Here is an 18,022-nt window from a genome sequence, read left to right on the forward strand (position 1 = left end):
TGACTTGGCATTCACTTTTGCGTCACGTCTGTATTCACATTCCTTCAAACCGAAGGTACATTTGTAATTTACCATTGTTTACATAAGTAATATAAATGGAAATAGATTAATAATAATGTTTACAGAAATTATGTTACTTTTTGTACTTTGTATGAATGTTCTCCATCTTTTATCATGATCATAAAGGTATGTCTTTCATGACCTTCGTCCCAGATTCATTATATCCGAAGGGAGATAATGATCTGAAGGACGAAGGGCTTTGATATTTAACATTTTATGTTGCCTTGTTCTTGATTCATAGCATTTGAGAACAAGTCCCCAACAACAGCCTCGGCAGTCAGACCCTTCTCCTTCAACAATCCAACCTTGGCAAGCAGAACCGTGGCCTAAGCTATCTCCAAGTCTATGGGGGATTCAGTCCAACTTGGAGCGCGAACATCTGGCTGTCTCCCTGACCGAGGGGGGAGAGAATTCCCGTGATTCTCTACGATAAACCATTCCAAGCGCCATCCTTTGATGCTGTCCATGAGTGGGATGTCGAGGTACTCGGTTTTTCTCCCACGGCGCATCTCCAAACTCGCACCCCCACGAGCTGGTGCTGTCCCCCGGCCATCCCAGACTGACAGTGATACAAGTATTTCCACAAGCCAAAATGTGGCAGAATACCAAGGTAGGCTTCACACAAATGAACAAAAACGAAAACTTGCAGAATAGAATTGGGATTCAGATGGGTTAGATTCAAATGATAGAAATCAAGGAGACCGCAGAAGAAAGGAGAAATAGGAAGAGCAAGGCCGCGGATGAGAAAAGGAATATAGATAACGGACTCGTGGGTGTCCTCTGTCGGGACAGTGACCCCACGGCAGATCCGCCAAGAACAAAGTTCCTTCGGAGGAAGAACTCCGACGGAGACAAGGTGAAGAAGGTTGAACTCAGAAACAACAGACATGTGGTTACCTGCGAAAGGCAACTAGCTGTTGGGATCGATGGGAGGAATGGTTGCGGCAGATGAACTCTGAGTCTTCCGCTTGGGCGCCATCTCAATCTTGCTGGCGAGCGGGGCGGAAGCAATATCGCAAGAAAGCAGAGAAGGTCTGGATGCAGAAAAGCAAGACTAGGGCTCAGAATACAGAGGCATGCGACGACGCAGTACAAATGGGGTTTTCCCGGGCCAGATGCCATTTCTAAAAAGTGCACAGCCATCACTCAGCTGTTATTTCTAAAACGCTGGCGTGCCATGTCATCACTCGGCCGTTATTTCCAAAACGACCGACGTGGCCCAATATAACTCAGCTATTATTTCTAAAAACGCCGATGTTACCAGTCTTCACTCGGCCGCTGTTTCCAAAGCGGCCGACGTGGCCTGTTATCACTCGGCTGTTATCTCGAAAATGCCGACGTCACCAGTAACCGCTCGGTCGTTATTCCTAAAACACCGACGTGGCCCGTTATCACTCGGTTGTTATTTCTAAAACGCCGACATCACCAGTAATCACTCGGCCGTTATTCCTAAAGCGACGACGTGGCTCCAAAGGACTCGGTTGTTACCTCTAAAACGCCGACGTCGCAAAAAAGGAAAACCACTCGGTTACCACCTCTGAAAATACTAACAGTAAATCAACCGTTTTTTCTCTACGAATATGCAGGCAAATCTAAAATGCGACTCGATGATTCTAAGTCGTTACTCAAGCATTACATCCAAGAACAACGGCTGCATTAAGCATAAACACGATCGACTGGAAAAGGAGCGATGGGAAAACAAAGAAACACACGTCAAATGGGATGAAATTTTCTTCACTATAAAGGGAGGGGAAGTATTACCAAACTTAAAAACCAACTCATTATGAGTTGGTTTTCTTCCCACTGTTCGATACCCTACACTACTACATTACATTTCACTACACTATACTACTAACTACTACTACATTATTTCACTAATACTACTTCTACTACTAATCTATACTAACATTTAAAACCAGTGGCTCGCCACTGGCCTTTTTGCTGCCCTTGCTGCCGTCCCTACCGTCACCGCTGCCGCCCTTGCCGCCACCTTCGCCGCCGTCGCCGCCACCTTCGTCGCCGTCGCCATCGCCGCCGCCTCCATCGTCGTCGTCACCCTCGCCATCGCCATCACTACCGCCCTCCTCGGACGAGTCCGAGGAGTTCTCCTCGTCCGAGGAGACCTCCGACTCATCCGAGCCCTCGAGCCCGACACGCTCGACGACCCGGATGTAGGTCCATACCTCTGCGGCGATCCCCTGTGAGTCGTCTGAATCATCAGACGACGCTGGGGGAGAGGCATGGACCGACGAGCCCTCTGACTCGGAGGAGAACTCCTCCTCGGAGTACTCCAAGTCGCCGAAGTCCTCCGAGGGAGGAGTCGGCTCGCGTTTCCGCTTATCACCGGAATGATGTGAGGAACTCCCACCTTTCTTGCTCTTGCCCATGGTGGAATAGAAGGGAAGTGAAGAAAGTAAGCAACAAGTGGCAGTAAGAGATGTGAAGATGCCGGAGAAGCAAGCACACTATTTATAGAAGAAGAAGGCAACCGATCACCTCCTACCACGACCACTGAATAGTCACAAAAATTCAATATGCAATTCAAATCGTCTGGAAACACGTCAGGCGGCTGGGGCCGTTCCACGTAACACGACACCCATTGGGACTCCAGTCAACTGCTTGGGCGATATGATTACACCCGCGGTCACATCAAATTACTACTCAGAAGCAGGTTGCTAAACGCTCAGCGCACCAAGCCGTCCCTTGCCTACACCCATTGGGGGGGATGTCCAGGAATTTTCAATAGATTTTCCCAAGCAGTCACATCCATACAGTATACACAATGAATACCTCAAGACAGAAGGAAGATATCAACAGAGATCAGAGGAAAGCCAAATATAGCCGATGAGGTACAAGTCTAATCAACAGAAGCATTGAAGCACGAAGTGATATGAAGACTAGCCAAAGGCCATCTACCGAACGTCCAATCAGTCACAGATCAAATAAATTGCAAGACCTAACAAGATACGAGCAGATAGCGTGCTCGATTTCAAAGACAAAAATGTATGCTGACCTCTAAAGCATAATGTTGATGATATAATGCTGATCTCTAAAGCATTCGACAAAAGTAAAGGATGATTTCTGAAAAACAGCGTGAGATGAAGACCTTCGAGTGGATTATTTTCAAAAATCCACTCAAAGCTCGGGGGCAATGAATCATCAACCCCAAAAGACAGAATGCTGACTTCTAAAGCATAAGACGAAACTAAGACAAGGCTGACTTCTAAAAGCACAAGTGGAAGATAAAAGTGATTTCTGAGAAGACTTGAAATGAAGACCTTCGAGTGGATTATTTACAAAAATCCACTCGAAGCTCGGGGGCTACACCCATTGTGTGCACCTTCGGTGCACCCAATGAATTTTGAAGTTCTAAAGAGCAAAATGCTGACCTCCAAAGCATAAACCCGAGACAGAACATTGAATTTTGAGGAATAATAGCGGAAGAAGATAATAAAAGATCGTTTTTACCGGATCACTCAGAGTTCAGAAGCAGTGGCCCGACAGACTTATTTTCAAGGCATTCCTTATCAAAATCAAAAAACTGCAAGCTGGACCTAGGATCTTTGGGCCGGTTATTTCAAAATCAACCCAAAGATCGGGGGCTTGTGGGGGACGGATATCCCCCGGGTCCACCGAAAGGATGAAAGACCTCACGAAAGGCCCGTGAGCCCAATAATTCGCAAGGTCATTCCTTCGTGGGTCTGGAGAGGAACGTCTAGTGAAGCAGTTTGACACAAGGCCGGATCGGCGTAGGCCCAGATGGCCCGACGAGTTTGAATTGCAACCGCAACAGAGATCCGACCTTCCCGCGCAGGGGCCTCATACATCGGAATAGAGCAGGGGAAGGTCGGCTGGATTATAGTAAGATAGACTCAGTCGGTTTACTATTACTTAGGCTCGCGTTGTTATCATATCCACATGTAACGCCTCACGGTCGAGTATATAAGGCCTAGGGGGCACCCCCTCGAAAAGCATCTCACTACTTAGCCATCCACTCGGTTCTCTAACATACTCAACACTAGAGAGCCTCCTTGTAATCCACCACATAAAGTACTCACGCCAGGACGTAGGGTGTTACGCATCTCTAAGCGGTCCGAACCTGTACAAAACTGTCTACTGTCTCTCGTGCATTCAGCGCGAACCATCGAGCTACCGTCGGTAACACCGTCCTACTCCAAAAAAGCACCTCGAGGGGTAACCCCGGGTGCGCGGTCGGACCCAAAACACCGACAATTACCCTTTGATTTACCAGAAGCAAAAAAAAAGAATTAGTAGCAGGTTATCAAACCGAATATTTTAGTATTAAATATGGTTTATTTTATCTTGTTTCTTACCTAAATTTTTCTCTTTATTTGTAATTGTTCTATACTTAGGCGAGTGAAATTTCTCTATTCCCTATATATCCTATTCTGGATTTTTTTAAATGAATAAAATAAATGGAATTTAGAAGTGGTAACAGGTGAATACGAGAGTATCTAAATAAAGTCTAAGATTTTATTTGACTAATCTTGTATTCACTCGATCCAAAACAGGGTAGGCCAAATAAAATAGTAAATAAAACAGTAGCTAATAATAATAATAATAATAATTTAATAACGGAAGTAAATGCTGAGGGCGGGCGAACCGGGCGATTGGTTTCCTTCTCGGACTCTTCGTCGTCTTCTCCGATCTCCCCTTCCTCCCTCGCTCTCTCCCGCCCCCGTGGTCCAAACCCTAACAAACAGCAATCAAGCGGAACCCCTGCAATCGTAATCGGTTCGCTGCCTAATCCCCTCCCTTTCTCATCTCATGACCATGCCGGCCTCGTCCCCCTCCGTTGGCAGCGCCTGTGACCCACCGCCGCCGCCGCCTCCGCCGCCGCCGCGGGCTATGAAGCGCGAGCTCGCCTTCGCGCTCCAGTCCCTGTCCGAGATCTCTGCCTCCCACGGCCGCACGCGCTCCGGCCGCCCCATCTCTTCCCTTCCAGACCCATCGGCATCAGCATCTCTCAAGAGGCGCAAGAGATCTGACCCGCCCGCCCCTGCCCCCGCCCCCGCCCCTGCCCCCGCAGCCGATCTCGTCTCCCCGCCCACGCCGCCTATCGACGCCGAGCCGCCTAACCAGCCCCTCCGTGACATCATCCAACCGCTACATGGATCTAATCCTCCCACCGCCTCTGACCACCGATTCGATTCCAATGCCGATCAAGAGGTCTTGGCAATGGAAGTGATTGCAAAGCCGAATCTGCCCGCAGAAGAGGATATTGCAGCAGATGACTCGGCAATGGAAGTGACTGCAAAGTCGAATGTGGCTGCAGCGGATGGTGTATCAAAGCCGAATGTTTCCGCAGAGGATACTGCATCAAAGTCAAATGTGGCCGCTACTGTAGCAGTAGCACCAACTCTGTTGGAAACTGCCATTGCAGCTGGAAATGACCAGTGTGATACCTCAAACTCAAATGGAGAAAATCTACAGCAGCAAGCCGTGGAAAATGTATTAGTCTCCACCACTATGTTAGCTGAGGACACTGTCACACCTGCAGCTGCTGCCGGGCTCAAGCCTGCAAGGCGCTTCACTCGATCGTTGCTCAAGAATAATAAACCAGATAAAGAAGAGTCTGCATCTTGTGAAAGTCAGGCAACACCAGATGGTAGCAAGGATGCCTCAGTTGGTTTTACTTTGCTCCTGGAGAAGCCTCAGAGAAGGTTCACAAGGTCGTTGCTCAAGACAAAGGTTGAGAGCAGTTTGGTTGGATCTGATGATGTGCTGGACAGTGCATCTGATTCCCCTCCATCAGTGAAGAAGATGGAGATGAAGATGTCAAAGAAAGTTGCATGTCTCACGAAGCACCCTGGAAACATTAGAGAGCTGCTCAACACAGGCATGCTTGAGGGGATGCCAGTTATGTACATCATTCCTCATAGCAAGGTACGTGAGAATCAGCCTTAATGTTTTATGAGCAGTTCATAAATTTGTGGTTACTGGTGTGCTAATGGCTTGCAAATTCATGTTTTAACTTTTTTTACCGGTTTAGCATAGTCTAGTAATATCAATACAGAGTTATCCTTAGTTGGGATAGTAGGAGTATTTGGCAGACCTTAAACCATGATCCATGACAACAAATGCAGGTTAAGGATAAAGTTGCCGTGGTGGAATTAAAGTTGCTTTGATGACATATTGCCTTGGATTGTTGTCTGTCTGGTTTTTGTATCCTCATGCAATTATTAACATAAGTTTATGCTTGCAAGTTGCAGAAGGCTGTCCTAAAAGGAGTGATTACTGGTTGCAATATACGTTGCTTTTGCCTGTCCTGTAATGGCGCCAAGGTATGTGTTCCTTAGTATATAAACTGTTAAAGAACAAAAACTGTTTATTTATGGTGCTCTCCTTTTCATTTTACAGGCCATTTCAGCTTATTACTTTGAACAACATGCTGGAAGCACCAAAAAACACCCTGCTGATTACATTTACTTAGGGAATGGCAATAGTTTGCGTGACGTGCTACGTGCATCTGACAGATCTCCCTTGGAGGCTCTGGAAGAAACGATTCGTTCCTCCATTGATCCAGTAGTTAAAAGGAGCCGCATTAATTGTCTGAATTGCAATGGTAAGAACTTCATGCTTTGAGAATTTTTTTAAGTGCAAGTTCCTCTGATACATTTGACAACGTCCCTAATGCTGCAGAGCTTGTTCTTCCGTCATCACATGAAAATGTACTGTGTCAAGTTTGCCTCGAGTCAAAGCAACCTCAAGATCCTCTTACTGCATCGTATACATGTAATGGCAGTTCGAGGTATGCAGTTTGAGCAGACAGTGTGCTACATATTATTGTGCCCAAATAGCTATGCTCTCACCATTGGCTAGATAATTAATATGTCTAAGAGATATCTGCCTGATCTGGTTAGATGCTAAGTAACTTAACTTTATTTGTTCTATCTAGGTTCATAGTTTGAGTTTTGGTTGTAAATTTGCCTTTTCCCCCTTAAATCATATTTTTTTTTTGCATTTAGATCTTACTTCCTTCTATCCCTTGTTTTTGGGCTGTAGTCTGAGTCGAAGTTCCAAGGAGGCTTTGCTAAGGAACATATCATCAGGCAAGAAGGGTGGGAGTGCCGGCAAAGTAACAAACAAGTTGGTACACTATAAGCGTATTATCTTTCCTTATTTAGTATGTGTGCATGAGCTCATTGGTATTTTTTGGGTACTTCAGGGATAACAGACTACACAAATTGGTCTTTAATGTTCTGCTTGATGGCACAGAAGTAGCTTACTATGTTGATGGGCAGGTTGTTAGACTAAGGCTATCTTCTGGTTTTCTTCAATTCACTTTGTGTATGCTTTGGTTTATAATTTGCATTGCATGATGCAGAGAAAGGTTGATGGGTATATCAAGGATCATAGAATCTACTGTAATCACTGCAACAGAGTGGTCTCACTCTTCTCTCATTTAAGTAATTTCTTCAGGTTCATCGTACATTTTATAATATAATTAAACTTTTTTATGCGGAAAATTCAGGTTAGCCCATCAGCATTTGAAGCTCATGCAGGTGAGGGATCAAGGCGCAAACCGTAAGTCTTTATGTTCTTGTGTTTAAATTATGCCAACTCAGGGTTATCATGGTTGACCTTACTTTGTTACATTGCTGCTAGGTATGATAACATATTCACATCAAACGGAGTATCATTGCATGAGCTGGCGATGAAAATATCAAAGGATATGGAACTGTCAGAACGCGAGACAGATGATCTGTGCAGAGAATGTGGTCAGGGGGGAGACATTTTCCCGTGCAAAATCTGTCCAAGGTCATTTCATCCAGGTAGTTTTGCAAGTTCTTGGAATTAACTGCAAGCTCTGGAATATCCTTTTTGGTTATTTCTTCGTGAATTGTTTCTCTTCTTTTTTTGTGTGTGAGAACGGTTTTAACAACTGGCTCGCTTGTTATACCAACTGCAGCTTGCGTTGGACTGTCTAAAGTCCCCGCAGAATGGTATTGTGATAGTTGTCGCAATCTTGTGCAAAAAGAAAAGGCTTTAGCAAAGAACAAAAATGCTAAAGCTGCTGGGAGGCAAGCTGGAGTTGATTCCATTGAACAGATAATGAAGAGAGCTATACGAATTGTCCCCATCTCTGATGATCTTGGAGGCTGTGCTCTGTGCAAGTGAGTACTGTTTCCTTATATATATGCTCTATGCATTATGACACGCTGTGCTTATACTTGATTAATCCATTGTAGTTTGAAGAAGTTTTGATTTTTAGTAGCCAGGGTTCATCTGCATTGCTACCTGTTCAATGTGCAGTCTAGTAGTTGCAGTGGGAATTGACTGTCTTGTTATGAATATACCAGTGCAGTTAGTTCAGCACTTTAGCATGTTAATAGCTTGAGGCACAAATACATAAGCAAAAAACCATGCACCCGAGCAAAGGTAGGTGGTCAAATAAATTTTAGAATTGTACAGATAATGATTTGGTCATTAGATGATTAGATCATATCCTGTTCAACATGTGCATCTACATGCTCTGTTTTCAGACCAGCTGTTTGGCCTGTTCCACATCCAAAATCGTAAGAGATGTACTTTTTCAAATCACAAATACATTTTCAGTCTCTATGGAAGGCAGATGTTATCCCCATTTGGTCGTCTCTGCCCCTCTATCGATTCTTCTTTTTCTCCATGGAGACTGAGAGAAAATGGTGATCAACTTATATTCTTCCCATCCATACCCTGTCCACCTGACACCTGTCCTCTCATTGGACCTACACCTTACAATATTTTTTGTCAGTCGCCCCTGCAATTATCATGATGCCTTGCTGAGAGAAAATGGTGATCTGCAACCAGAGAAAGTATCTCCTGGATAGTAGAATGTTGTGCATTAACTGAAATCTGCATGCATAGCATGAGGATGGTTTCTTAAAGCTTACCCTTTTAGTGTTTATCCTCATTATTTGATGGATGCTTGGAAAATAAAACTTAGATCTGAAGAGCTAGACTAGACAAAGTCATTTGATTAGTTGACTTGGTTTTTGAATCCCTAAGGGCTCGTTCATTTACTCTAGAATGATATGTTTATTTGTATTAACATTGATTAGCTGGAATAGTTTGCAGCCTCAATCCGAGATAAACGAACGGGGCCTAAACTTCTTTTAGAATTTTGGTTTTCTTAAGTTTTCTTATGAGAACACAAGTTGCCCTTTTTGCATGTGTCACAAAAATAGAGTGCTTGGGACCTTTTCTTTTATGTATATTTTTTTAACAAGTATTGATCATAGGTATTTTATTCTATTGTTCTGTTGAATGTAAAACAGCTATGAGTACAAACTTGTTGTTGGTTGGAAAATCTCTTGGTAAACTTTCAGTAAGTAGCACGTTAAAGTACAAGTGATGCTATTAGACCCTATGGAAAAAGAGTATGCCGGCAGAAAATGGACCGCTGCTAGCTGTAGGATCTTTGGATGCAGCCGGTTAGGCTAAAATCAATAGGGAAATCAAACAGCGCCTAAATAATTACTGTGAATAGAAGGCAATGATGAGTTTAAACCCCTTGGTACATAATGTCTTGAGCTATCTGGCTTATCTAGGTGAGTTTCCACTTTTCAGCAAGGCAGGATGATGACGGCTGGTGCCTAGGCAGTAGGCACTCTTAGCAGTTGTCTCTTAGAAACTCAAATGTGTAATATGTTTTTTTAATGTTCGCAGTTGACATGCCAGTTGCATTTTGACAGTGTTCTAACTGGTAAAGGTTTTCTGTGCAGACAGAAAGATTTCAACAATGCTGTGTTTGATGAGCGCACTGTGATACTCTGTGACCAAGTATGCTATGCATTAATTTTTTCTGTTGTGGCTTGATATTTTTGCTTGTACATCGTTATTTCTAGTCCAAATATTAAGACATAACCTTTTCTTCGTACGGTTCATTTTTCTCTTAGTTTTTTTTGCTCTTGATTAAAGTGCAACATATATGTGCAAGTTTACTGTTACACTTGGTTGACATATTTCTATTTTGTGGTGGCCAGTGTGAGAAAGAGTATCATGTAGGATGCTTGCAGAGTCAATGGCAAGTAGAACTAAAGGTTAGTGCAGAACGACCTTATTATGCGATTGGAATAGGTCATTATCTTAACTTTAGATTTGGTGTGCATGATATATTCACTTCAGATGGAGTATGATGCCTTTTACCTTGGTGAATGGCTCAATGCCAACACAATACATTTTTCTACAGGAATTGCCCGAGGAGGAGTGGTTCTGTTGCAGTAGTTGCTCTGAGACACGATCATCATTGGACAAGATAATCTCCGATGGAGCTCAACTGTTGGCGGACCCAGATCTTGAAATCATAAAGAAGAAACATGAGACACGAGGTTTATGCATGGACACCAGTAAAGATCTCAAATGGCAATTACTTTCTGGTAAAAGGGCTACTGAAGACGGAAGCATATTGCTCTCTGCTGCAGTGCCAATTTTTCATGTAAGTCCTGTATTATTTGATCTCATATGTTCTTGTATAGATAAATTTCTGGGTCAAATATCTTCGTTCCATTTCATCCTTTTTTTCATGTAATCTGTTTTGGATAGTTTGTTATTATGTTGGATGGATGCATTATATCATATATCAGAAATGTTAGCTGTTTTCTCTCTCAAAAGAGCAGGAGAACTGCGCATCATTATATTAAGAAGAAAAGAGTTTTAGGTCCCAAAGGACCAGTACAGAGAGAGAGCCATCTTACGATGGCCAAAAACAAGAGTACATAAAAGGATTTATAATTGAAAACAAAAAGACTACCACCAAGGGCCTAAGAACCCTAGAGTCCTAGAATAGGAGCTGTGATAGACTTCTAGCACCAGCCGTCTCTCAAAGCTCCCTCTCCCATGCAGCCTTTCTAAAGATGTCTTCCATGCTGGGCCTGCCATTAGCAAATACACTTATTTCTATGCTTCCATAGACACCAGCACCCCAGGATGATGAGGGAATTGAGTCCATACCGAGCAACACCTTGAACCCAATCCAGGGATTACATTTTCGTTTTGGAATTTTCGGAAACTGTTTGTTGACCGAAGTTTGACTTTTATATTTTTATATTTCAAACCGAAATACACCTGAAACCGGAGCGGTTTTCGTTTTTCGTACACTACCGAAAACGGGAAATCCAGCGAGAAACCGGACTTCACGAGCGAAAAGTCGATCCCTGGTCCAATCCCACCGTTCCACAAACCTGAGAGTTTGGGCCTGAGGGGACAAGCTTTGAATATTAACATGGAAGCAACCGAAACCAGAAATCCCGGGCAAAAACACAATAAAAAAGCATATGGTTCAAACTTTCCTGATTTTGATTACAAAGGGGGCACCTTTCTGGCTGATCCACCCCCCCTCTTCTGCAGGCTTTCAGCTGTCCAAACCCTTATAAGAACAACAAACCACATAAATAATTTGCATTTCGGGGGAGCCCAAGAATGTCATATTCTATTACATGGCTCAAAGTGAGTTGATCCAGTGAAAAATCTCTCATAAGCCACCTTTGTTTGATACTTCCTATTAGTTGAAAGTCGAAAGAGATGAATATCTATAGTATCGGACCAGAGTTCAACCTCACTTAGCACAGGAGATAATCTGTGATAACTCCAACTGTAAGAGCCCCTTGAATATCTGATATTTATTTCTGGTCTGTGAGACCATCCAACACCATCCAGTTGGCTCTTTGTTTAGGGATGATAGCAAAAAGCCGTGGGGCTATGTCCACAATTCTGTGACCCATAACCACTTCTCTGTCCAAAAGGGACTTGTAGCACCATCCCCAAGCTCCGTTTGCATAGCCACAAAAAAGAATTCTTTAACCTTGCTAGGAACTCGAATGGACATAGAGGGCCAAGGTCTCCCTGGATCAGTCTTTGCTAGCCATAACACCTCATTCTGAGAGCCCAAGAGAGGTCCCTGAGATTGGAGATGCCAAGTCCGCCTAACTCAATGGGGGTAAAGCCACATGACAGTGTCCTCCATTTGCACCTTTGTGGTCCCACCAAAGAAAACCTCGCCGAATTTTATCAATCGCCTTTACAGCCCATGTTGGTAGGTCTACGACCATAGCCAAGTAAATAAGCATTTCAGTGAGAACAAACTGGACATGGACACACCGGCCAGCTTTAGAGCATGTTTGTTTCAGCTTATAGATTATATAATCTGGATTATAATCTAAATTATATAATCTAGATTATAATCTAGACATATTATAATCTACATGTAGTTGTTTGTTAGTCCAGATTATACAAATATAGATTATTCATAAAGACACTAATATCCTTATTTGTTTATTTGAGGTGAGGAAAAAAAAGATGGCATATATTGTAATTTCTATTTACATAACCATGGGTAGTGGGTCTTTTGCTAAAATAATCTCAAATAAGCTACTCTCGAGGAGATTATGAGATTATCATAATCTAGGCTTTAGATTATATAATCTGAACCCATAATCTATGTGTTTGTTTACCTATTGGATTATTTGCGCTGGATTATATAATCTAGAGAGATTATAATCCGAAACAAACAAGGCCTTAGTCATTAAGTCTGCTTTCCACCCAGGCAGTTGATTGGCAATCTTATCAATAACGGGCTGGACCTGATCCTTAGTGAGCTTTTTGATAGCGAGAGGCAGTCCCAAACACCTACAAGGGAACTTGTAAATCTCACATGGCACCAATTCTTGCATCAAGGCCGAATCCTGAATTCCTGATCATCGCAACTTATGGGAAAATCACTAGATTTCTGGACATTTTTGTGAACCCCGAAGGCTTCAACAAAGAGGTGAAGGGTATCCATGGTTATATTAATATCTGCAGCAGCCGGTCTGAGGAACACAAGCACATTATCAGCATATAAAGAGAACCGGTGCTGCAACACTATAGGGGCCAAGGGCTCATATAACCTATCTTCCTCAGCCTTATTGATCAAGTACCCAAGAATGTCCATAACCAATATGGAAAGCATTGGAGAAAGCGGGTTACCTTGCCTAAGGCCGCATCTATGATAGATGGGCTGACTCGGTGACCCATTAAGTAAAACTAGTGTTGAAGAAGTGCACAATAGCCCACTGATAATCTCTCTCCAAATCTGCCCAAAACCCATGTGATGCAAGACTTCAAGAAGAAAGGGCGAAGAGATCGAATCAAATGCCTTTGAGATATCAGGCTTAAGGAGCAGCCGGGGCTGTTTCTGTTAATGGAGGAAGCGGGCTGTTTGTTGCACTAACATAAAGTTATCTCGAATAAACCGACTTTTATGAAGGCACTTTGATTAGGTGACATCATGTCATGCAGCCTACTTGCAAGCTGATTAGCTAGTAGTCTTGTTATCAGCTTGGCAAAACTATGAACAAGACTAATGGGTTTCATCTGTTCAGCAACTTCTTTTTTAGGAATAAGGGTGATGAAAATAGAACTGTGTTTATCCCATGTTACTACCGAGATAGCCAGCTTTGGGTGAGTTCTTTGTTCTTTGATAGCAATGTAATGCCCAACAGTGAGCTTGTGGGCACCCTAAGGGCTTTGCTCGGTTAGGAGTGGATTGAAGGGGATTAAATCCCTTGCTAGTCAAAATTGATTAGAAAGGGATTCAATCCCCATGTAACTGAACAAGACCTAAAATGGGAATTGCTGTACAATTGTCATATTCTCATCTCAGTAGAGAAAATAGTAAAAGAGATTTTGGCTGGAATATGCAAGTTCAGAGCTTTCTAGCTGCCAGCTTGGCATTATTAGTGGAGGGACATTATGACTTCTTATTAAACTATCTTAGAATCAAGACTTGAGTGGTTTCTCACAAAGTGTTCCCTTGCAGCAATCTTTTGATCCAATCCGTGAAGCTCTCACTGGTAGAGATCTGATTCCTGAGATGGTTAACGGGTAAGATAACCGAACAACACTTTGTTTTGGAGGTATGCAGAAGGTCCTCATCTCATGTAAATGTACCAGGAGGGGACCTAAGGAGGGAATGCCCGGGCAAGATTACAGTGGAATGTACTGCGCACTGTTAACTGTGGGGTAAGAACTGTTATGGTAGAATGGAATGTCGTCCCAACTTTTGTGTCCATTGTTACTGAACAATAATAGTTGCTTGTTGCAGCTCTACCGTGGTGTCAGCAGCACTTTTGCGTGTGATGGGAGGTGATGTGGCCGAGCTGCCACTAGTTGCTACAAGCCAGGATGTTCAAGGGCTGGTGGGTCTTAGAATTGCTTTGCAGCTCAAACTAGACTGTTTGTTCTGGTCATGTGGGTTGGTTCTTTGTTCATTGCTTGATGTTTCACCTATTGCGGTGATTGATGCAGGGCTACTTCCAAGCCTTGTTCTCGTGCATAGAGAGGGTGCTAGTCTCACTGAAGATCAAGCACTTTGTGCTTCCAGCTGCACATGAAGCTGAAGGGATCTGGATGAACAAATTTGGCTTCTCTAGAATCTCTCCCGAAGAGGTTAGGCCTGCCCCATTCACATTAGATGGTGTGTGTGTGGATGTAAATCTAATCGATGTTGGTGCTTCTTTTTTTTGTTGGCAGCTGGAAGCTTATCTTAATGGGGCGCACTTGACTATATTCCATGGAACGTCATACATGTACAAGGCTGTTCCAGTGTCATAATTGATGGGATAGAAGAGATATGGGTGATTTCGTCTGTCTTTTGGGGGGTGGGGGTCCGCTCGCTATTGTGATGTACAGAGAGAGTTGATAAGGAAGCAAAGCATGGCAAAGACAATGTACAGGAGCTGGAAGCCAAGGCGAAGCATCGGATGAATCTAAATGAATGAATTCCCCTTGGTTTGTTTACTCTTGAATCGAAGGAAGCCTGTCTTTTTTTGGTGTGATATACTAGACTAGATGCAATGCAATTGAAGGAGTCGCACCGAGTCCTGGTACTAGAGCCAGATTTTTTGCAATTTAAATTTTGACTCTGAAACTGCTACCAGAGCTGCTGTGCATTCTTCTCTTTCTGCATACAATTTAAAAGTTGCAAATGACACCGTCATGTGTGACGTATCATTCATTAGAGGCGGAGGCACGTGCGCAGACTCGCAAAGCACTAGCAGACACTTTTTTTTTTGACTTGACTTGGTTTTCGGGAGGAGGAAGAGTCCTGCGTAGTTGCGTTGCACCAGCCTGCATTTGCAGAGCAAAAACAGCATAAATAAAATGGAGGGTGGAATGCGCTAGAGCAGAGCAACCCACCAGCAGCGAGCAGTCTCCTCTCCTGCTGCAGCCATGCCGTCGTCCACGATGCGCCTGCTCTCCAGGCGCACCGTCACGCCTCTGCCACGCCCACGCCACCGCATTCCACTTTTTTTGTGCCATATAAGTTGAACAAATCAATTGTTGATCTTGTTGACTTTCATCTTAAGATCCACTTGTGCTACATTGATCTTTGTTCGACACACTTGGTGGAGGGATTACCTCTCTTGGCTTCACATCACCGATTGCTATGTTCTTTATTGTATTGCTAAGTTGAATACCTCATCCTATGGACTATCATATTTGAGGGCATAACCTGTGCAATCACTCATTTGGTGCAAGTGTGCAATCAAACTATCCAGAACATCTAATCTAGATTCAATGGTTTCATATGGAAGGGGTTAAAAGTAAAATAGGTACTAGGTTTCAAGTGGAAGGGGTTACCTGTAAAGTAACATTCATCATTGGATCTAGATTGGATACACCGGATTGATTGATTGCATGCTTGCACCAATATAAATGATTGCACAAGTTGTTTTCCCATCATCTTTGTCATAAGATCCATTTGATTCTACAAACTCGACATTATATACTTCAACTATACCATGAGTATATGACGAAGACTTCGCTCTTGTCATTGAGATAGAAAATCCATGTTAACCTTGTGAATTCATCCACAACTATAAAAGCATACTTGTTGTCACCAATACTTATATATGTGGTAGGTCCAAATAAATCCATACACAATAATTCCAATTTTCTACTAGCGCTCATCATGCTCTTGTTAGGATGTGTTGATCCTTGTTCTCGAATGGTATACACCAAGAACAAAGCAACACAATGGATAAGGACCTTCGTCCTTCGAGACATTATCTCTCTTGAGACATAATGATCCTCGGATGAAGGCCATGAAGGGCGTAACTTCATCTTCTCGGTAAATGAATATAAATGGAGAAACATGTAATACATAAGAATGTAAATAAGGGCAATGTGGAAATAGATTACTTACATTCTTATTTCATTTTATAAACATGAATAAATGCTCGTAATATTTAGATTTCCTTGATACCTTCGGCTCAACAGAAGGCGAGAGTGTGAGAGACGCGGGACGGTCCACCGCTCAGCGAGTGCGAGCGGCATGGCGATTAACCTCCCCCCTACAACACTATATAAACAGACGGGTTGGTGAGGAGTTACCACAACATTTATTGCCATAGCACTATTGTGCTGTTAAAAATTTAACCATAGCCGAAGCTTTCTGCATTGCATTTTCGAGCGAACACTTCGGCACTTGAGATTAGCTTCGTCTCAAAAAAGCGAAAACATTGAAATGGCCAGAGTACGATCGACTGCTAGAGTGTCTCGTGAGGGAGACGATGCTGAAGTAACTGAGACGGCACCAATATCAGAGGTGATGAGGCAATCGGGTCTTGTTGTGCCAGAAGAGCCTGTTGCCGAAGGCACCTCGACCGCTGAAGCTGAACAAATCGCAGTTGGAGAAGGGAGCGATAATGAAGATGAAGAGGATTACACTATCCAGAGCCCAGCGAAACCTAGACACCTTGAATTTGGTAGATCTACTGCGACGACAGATGATATGGTTATAATGAAGAAATTGGGCTACTTTGGGGAGGCTGAGAGTAAGCTTATTCGTTTTGCTGGCGAGGAAGTGATTCCAGAGCCGAAGGATAATGAAGTTGTTGTGTTTAAAAGCTTTTTCAGAGTAGGGCTTCGATTCCCTTTATATGATATAATAGGAGAGGTTTTGAAGAACTTTGAAATATACCTTCATCAATTGACAACCAATGCAATTGTTAGACTTAGTGTCTACATCTGGGCCCTCCGAAGCCAGGGGATGAGTCCTAATGCCGAAGCTTTCTGTCGGGTGCACGAGCTGCATTACCAGACGAAGGCTAGGGTAGATGGCCTTCATGAGAATTTTGGTTGCTACAATTTTGCGTATCGAAAGGATATAAAGGCATCAGTTCTTATCTACCGTACTAAGTGGCCAACTGGTTGGAAAAGTGAATGGTTCTATATGAAGTCAGACGAGAAGAAGAGGGAGAAGCTGATATTGAGCTTCAAAATGACAAGGCCCTTGTGCCATATGCAGCTTGGCTCCCCGTGCCAAGTAGCCTAAGTAGAGTTTAGAGTGGTAGCGACCGAAGTCAGCACTAGAGATCTGGTGCAAGAATTCTTGGCAAATAGAGTATTTCCGACCTCTAGTGGCTGGGGGATGCCCAAGAAGAAGAATGGGGGCAAAAAGCACGAACTTGTTCGGCTCCCTTACCGTTTCAAGTTTGAGAAAGAGTTCAAGAAGCCATGCCAAGAGTGGTTAGAAATGATTGAAATTATGTGCAATGAAATCCTTGGCAACTACACCAAGAAGGAGGACCAGTTAATAACTGCTGCCTTCGGCACCCGGCCAAAACGAAGGCTGAATCGCGTGATGGACACACTCAATTTTGAATATCCAGACTATGAAAGGCTTGACAAGGGTGCAGAAGGTATGAAAAGGAAAAGGATTGTGAGTATTCTAAACAAACAAGCTGCCAGGCTAGTAAAGGAGGATGAGAATATTTCGAAGAAGGCAAAATCAGCTCCTAAGCCGAAGGCAGCAATCTCCAAAAAGCGGAAGCTTGACACTATTCCGTCTTCTGAGCCGAAGGTAGCTGAGGCAAGAGAAGAAGCTCCTTCAATGCCTCCTGCTGCTGAAATAGCAGAAATTTTAGAGGTAATGACTGATTCCTTGCCAATCAAGCTGCTAAGTCCCCTGGGACCG

General features: G+C 43.4%; 1 protein-coding gene across 1 annotated transcript; it reads left to right on the plus strand.

The window, feature by feature from the left end:
- The first annotated feature begins 5,093 nt into the window (after positions 1 to 5,093).
- LOC100381857 (uncharacterized) lies at positions 5,094 to 15,033 on the plus strand. Its single transcript, NM_001174644.1, has 18 exons — positions 5,094 to 5,967; positions 6,294 to 6,365; positions 6,442 to 6,646; positions 6,724 to 6,832; positions 7,087 to 7,170; positions 7,250 to 7,325; positions 7,409 to 7,468; positions 7,556 to 7,608; positions 7,690 to 7,856; positions 7,994 to 8,198; positions 9,789 to 9,846; positions 10,050 to 10,106; positions 10,256 to 10,501; positions 13,862 to 13,926; positions 13,996 to 14,064; positions 14,147 to 14,240; positions 14,350 to 14,490; positions 14,575 to 15,033. Exons 1-18 carry the CDS (start codon positions 5,260 to 5,262, stop codon positions 14,653 to 14,655), a joined length of 2,550 nt encoding a protein of 849 aa, NP_001168115.1. The 5' UTR covers positions 5,094 to 5,259; the 3' UTR covers positions 14,656 to 15,033.
- Positions 15,034 to 18,022: the final 2,989 nt, after the last annotated feature.

This window comes from Zea mays, chromosome 6, assembly GCF_902167145.1.
Source record: "Zea mays cultivar B73 chromosome 6, Zm-B73-REFERENCE-NAM-5.0, whole genome shotgun sequence".
Lineage (NCBI taxonomy): Eukaryota > Viridiplantae > Streptophyta > Magnoliopsida > Poales > Poaceae > Zea > Zea mays.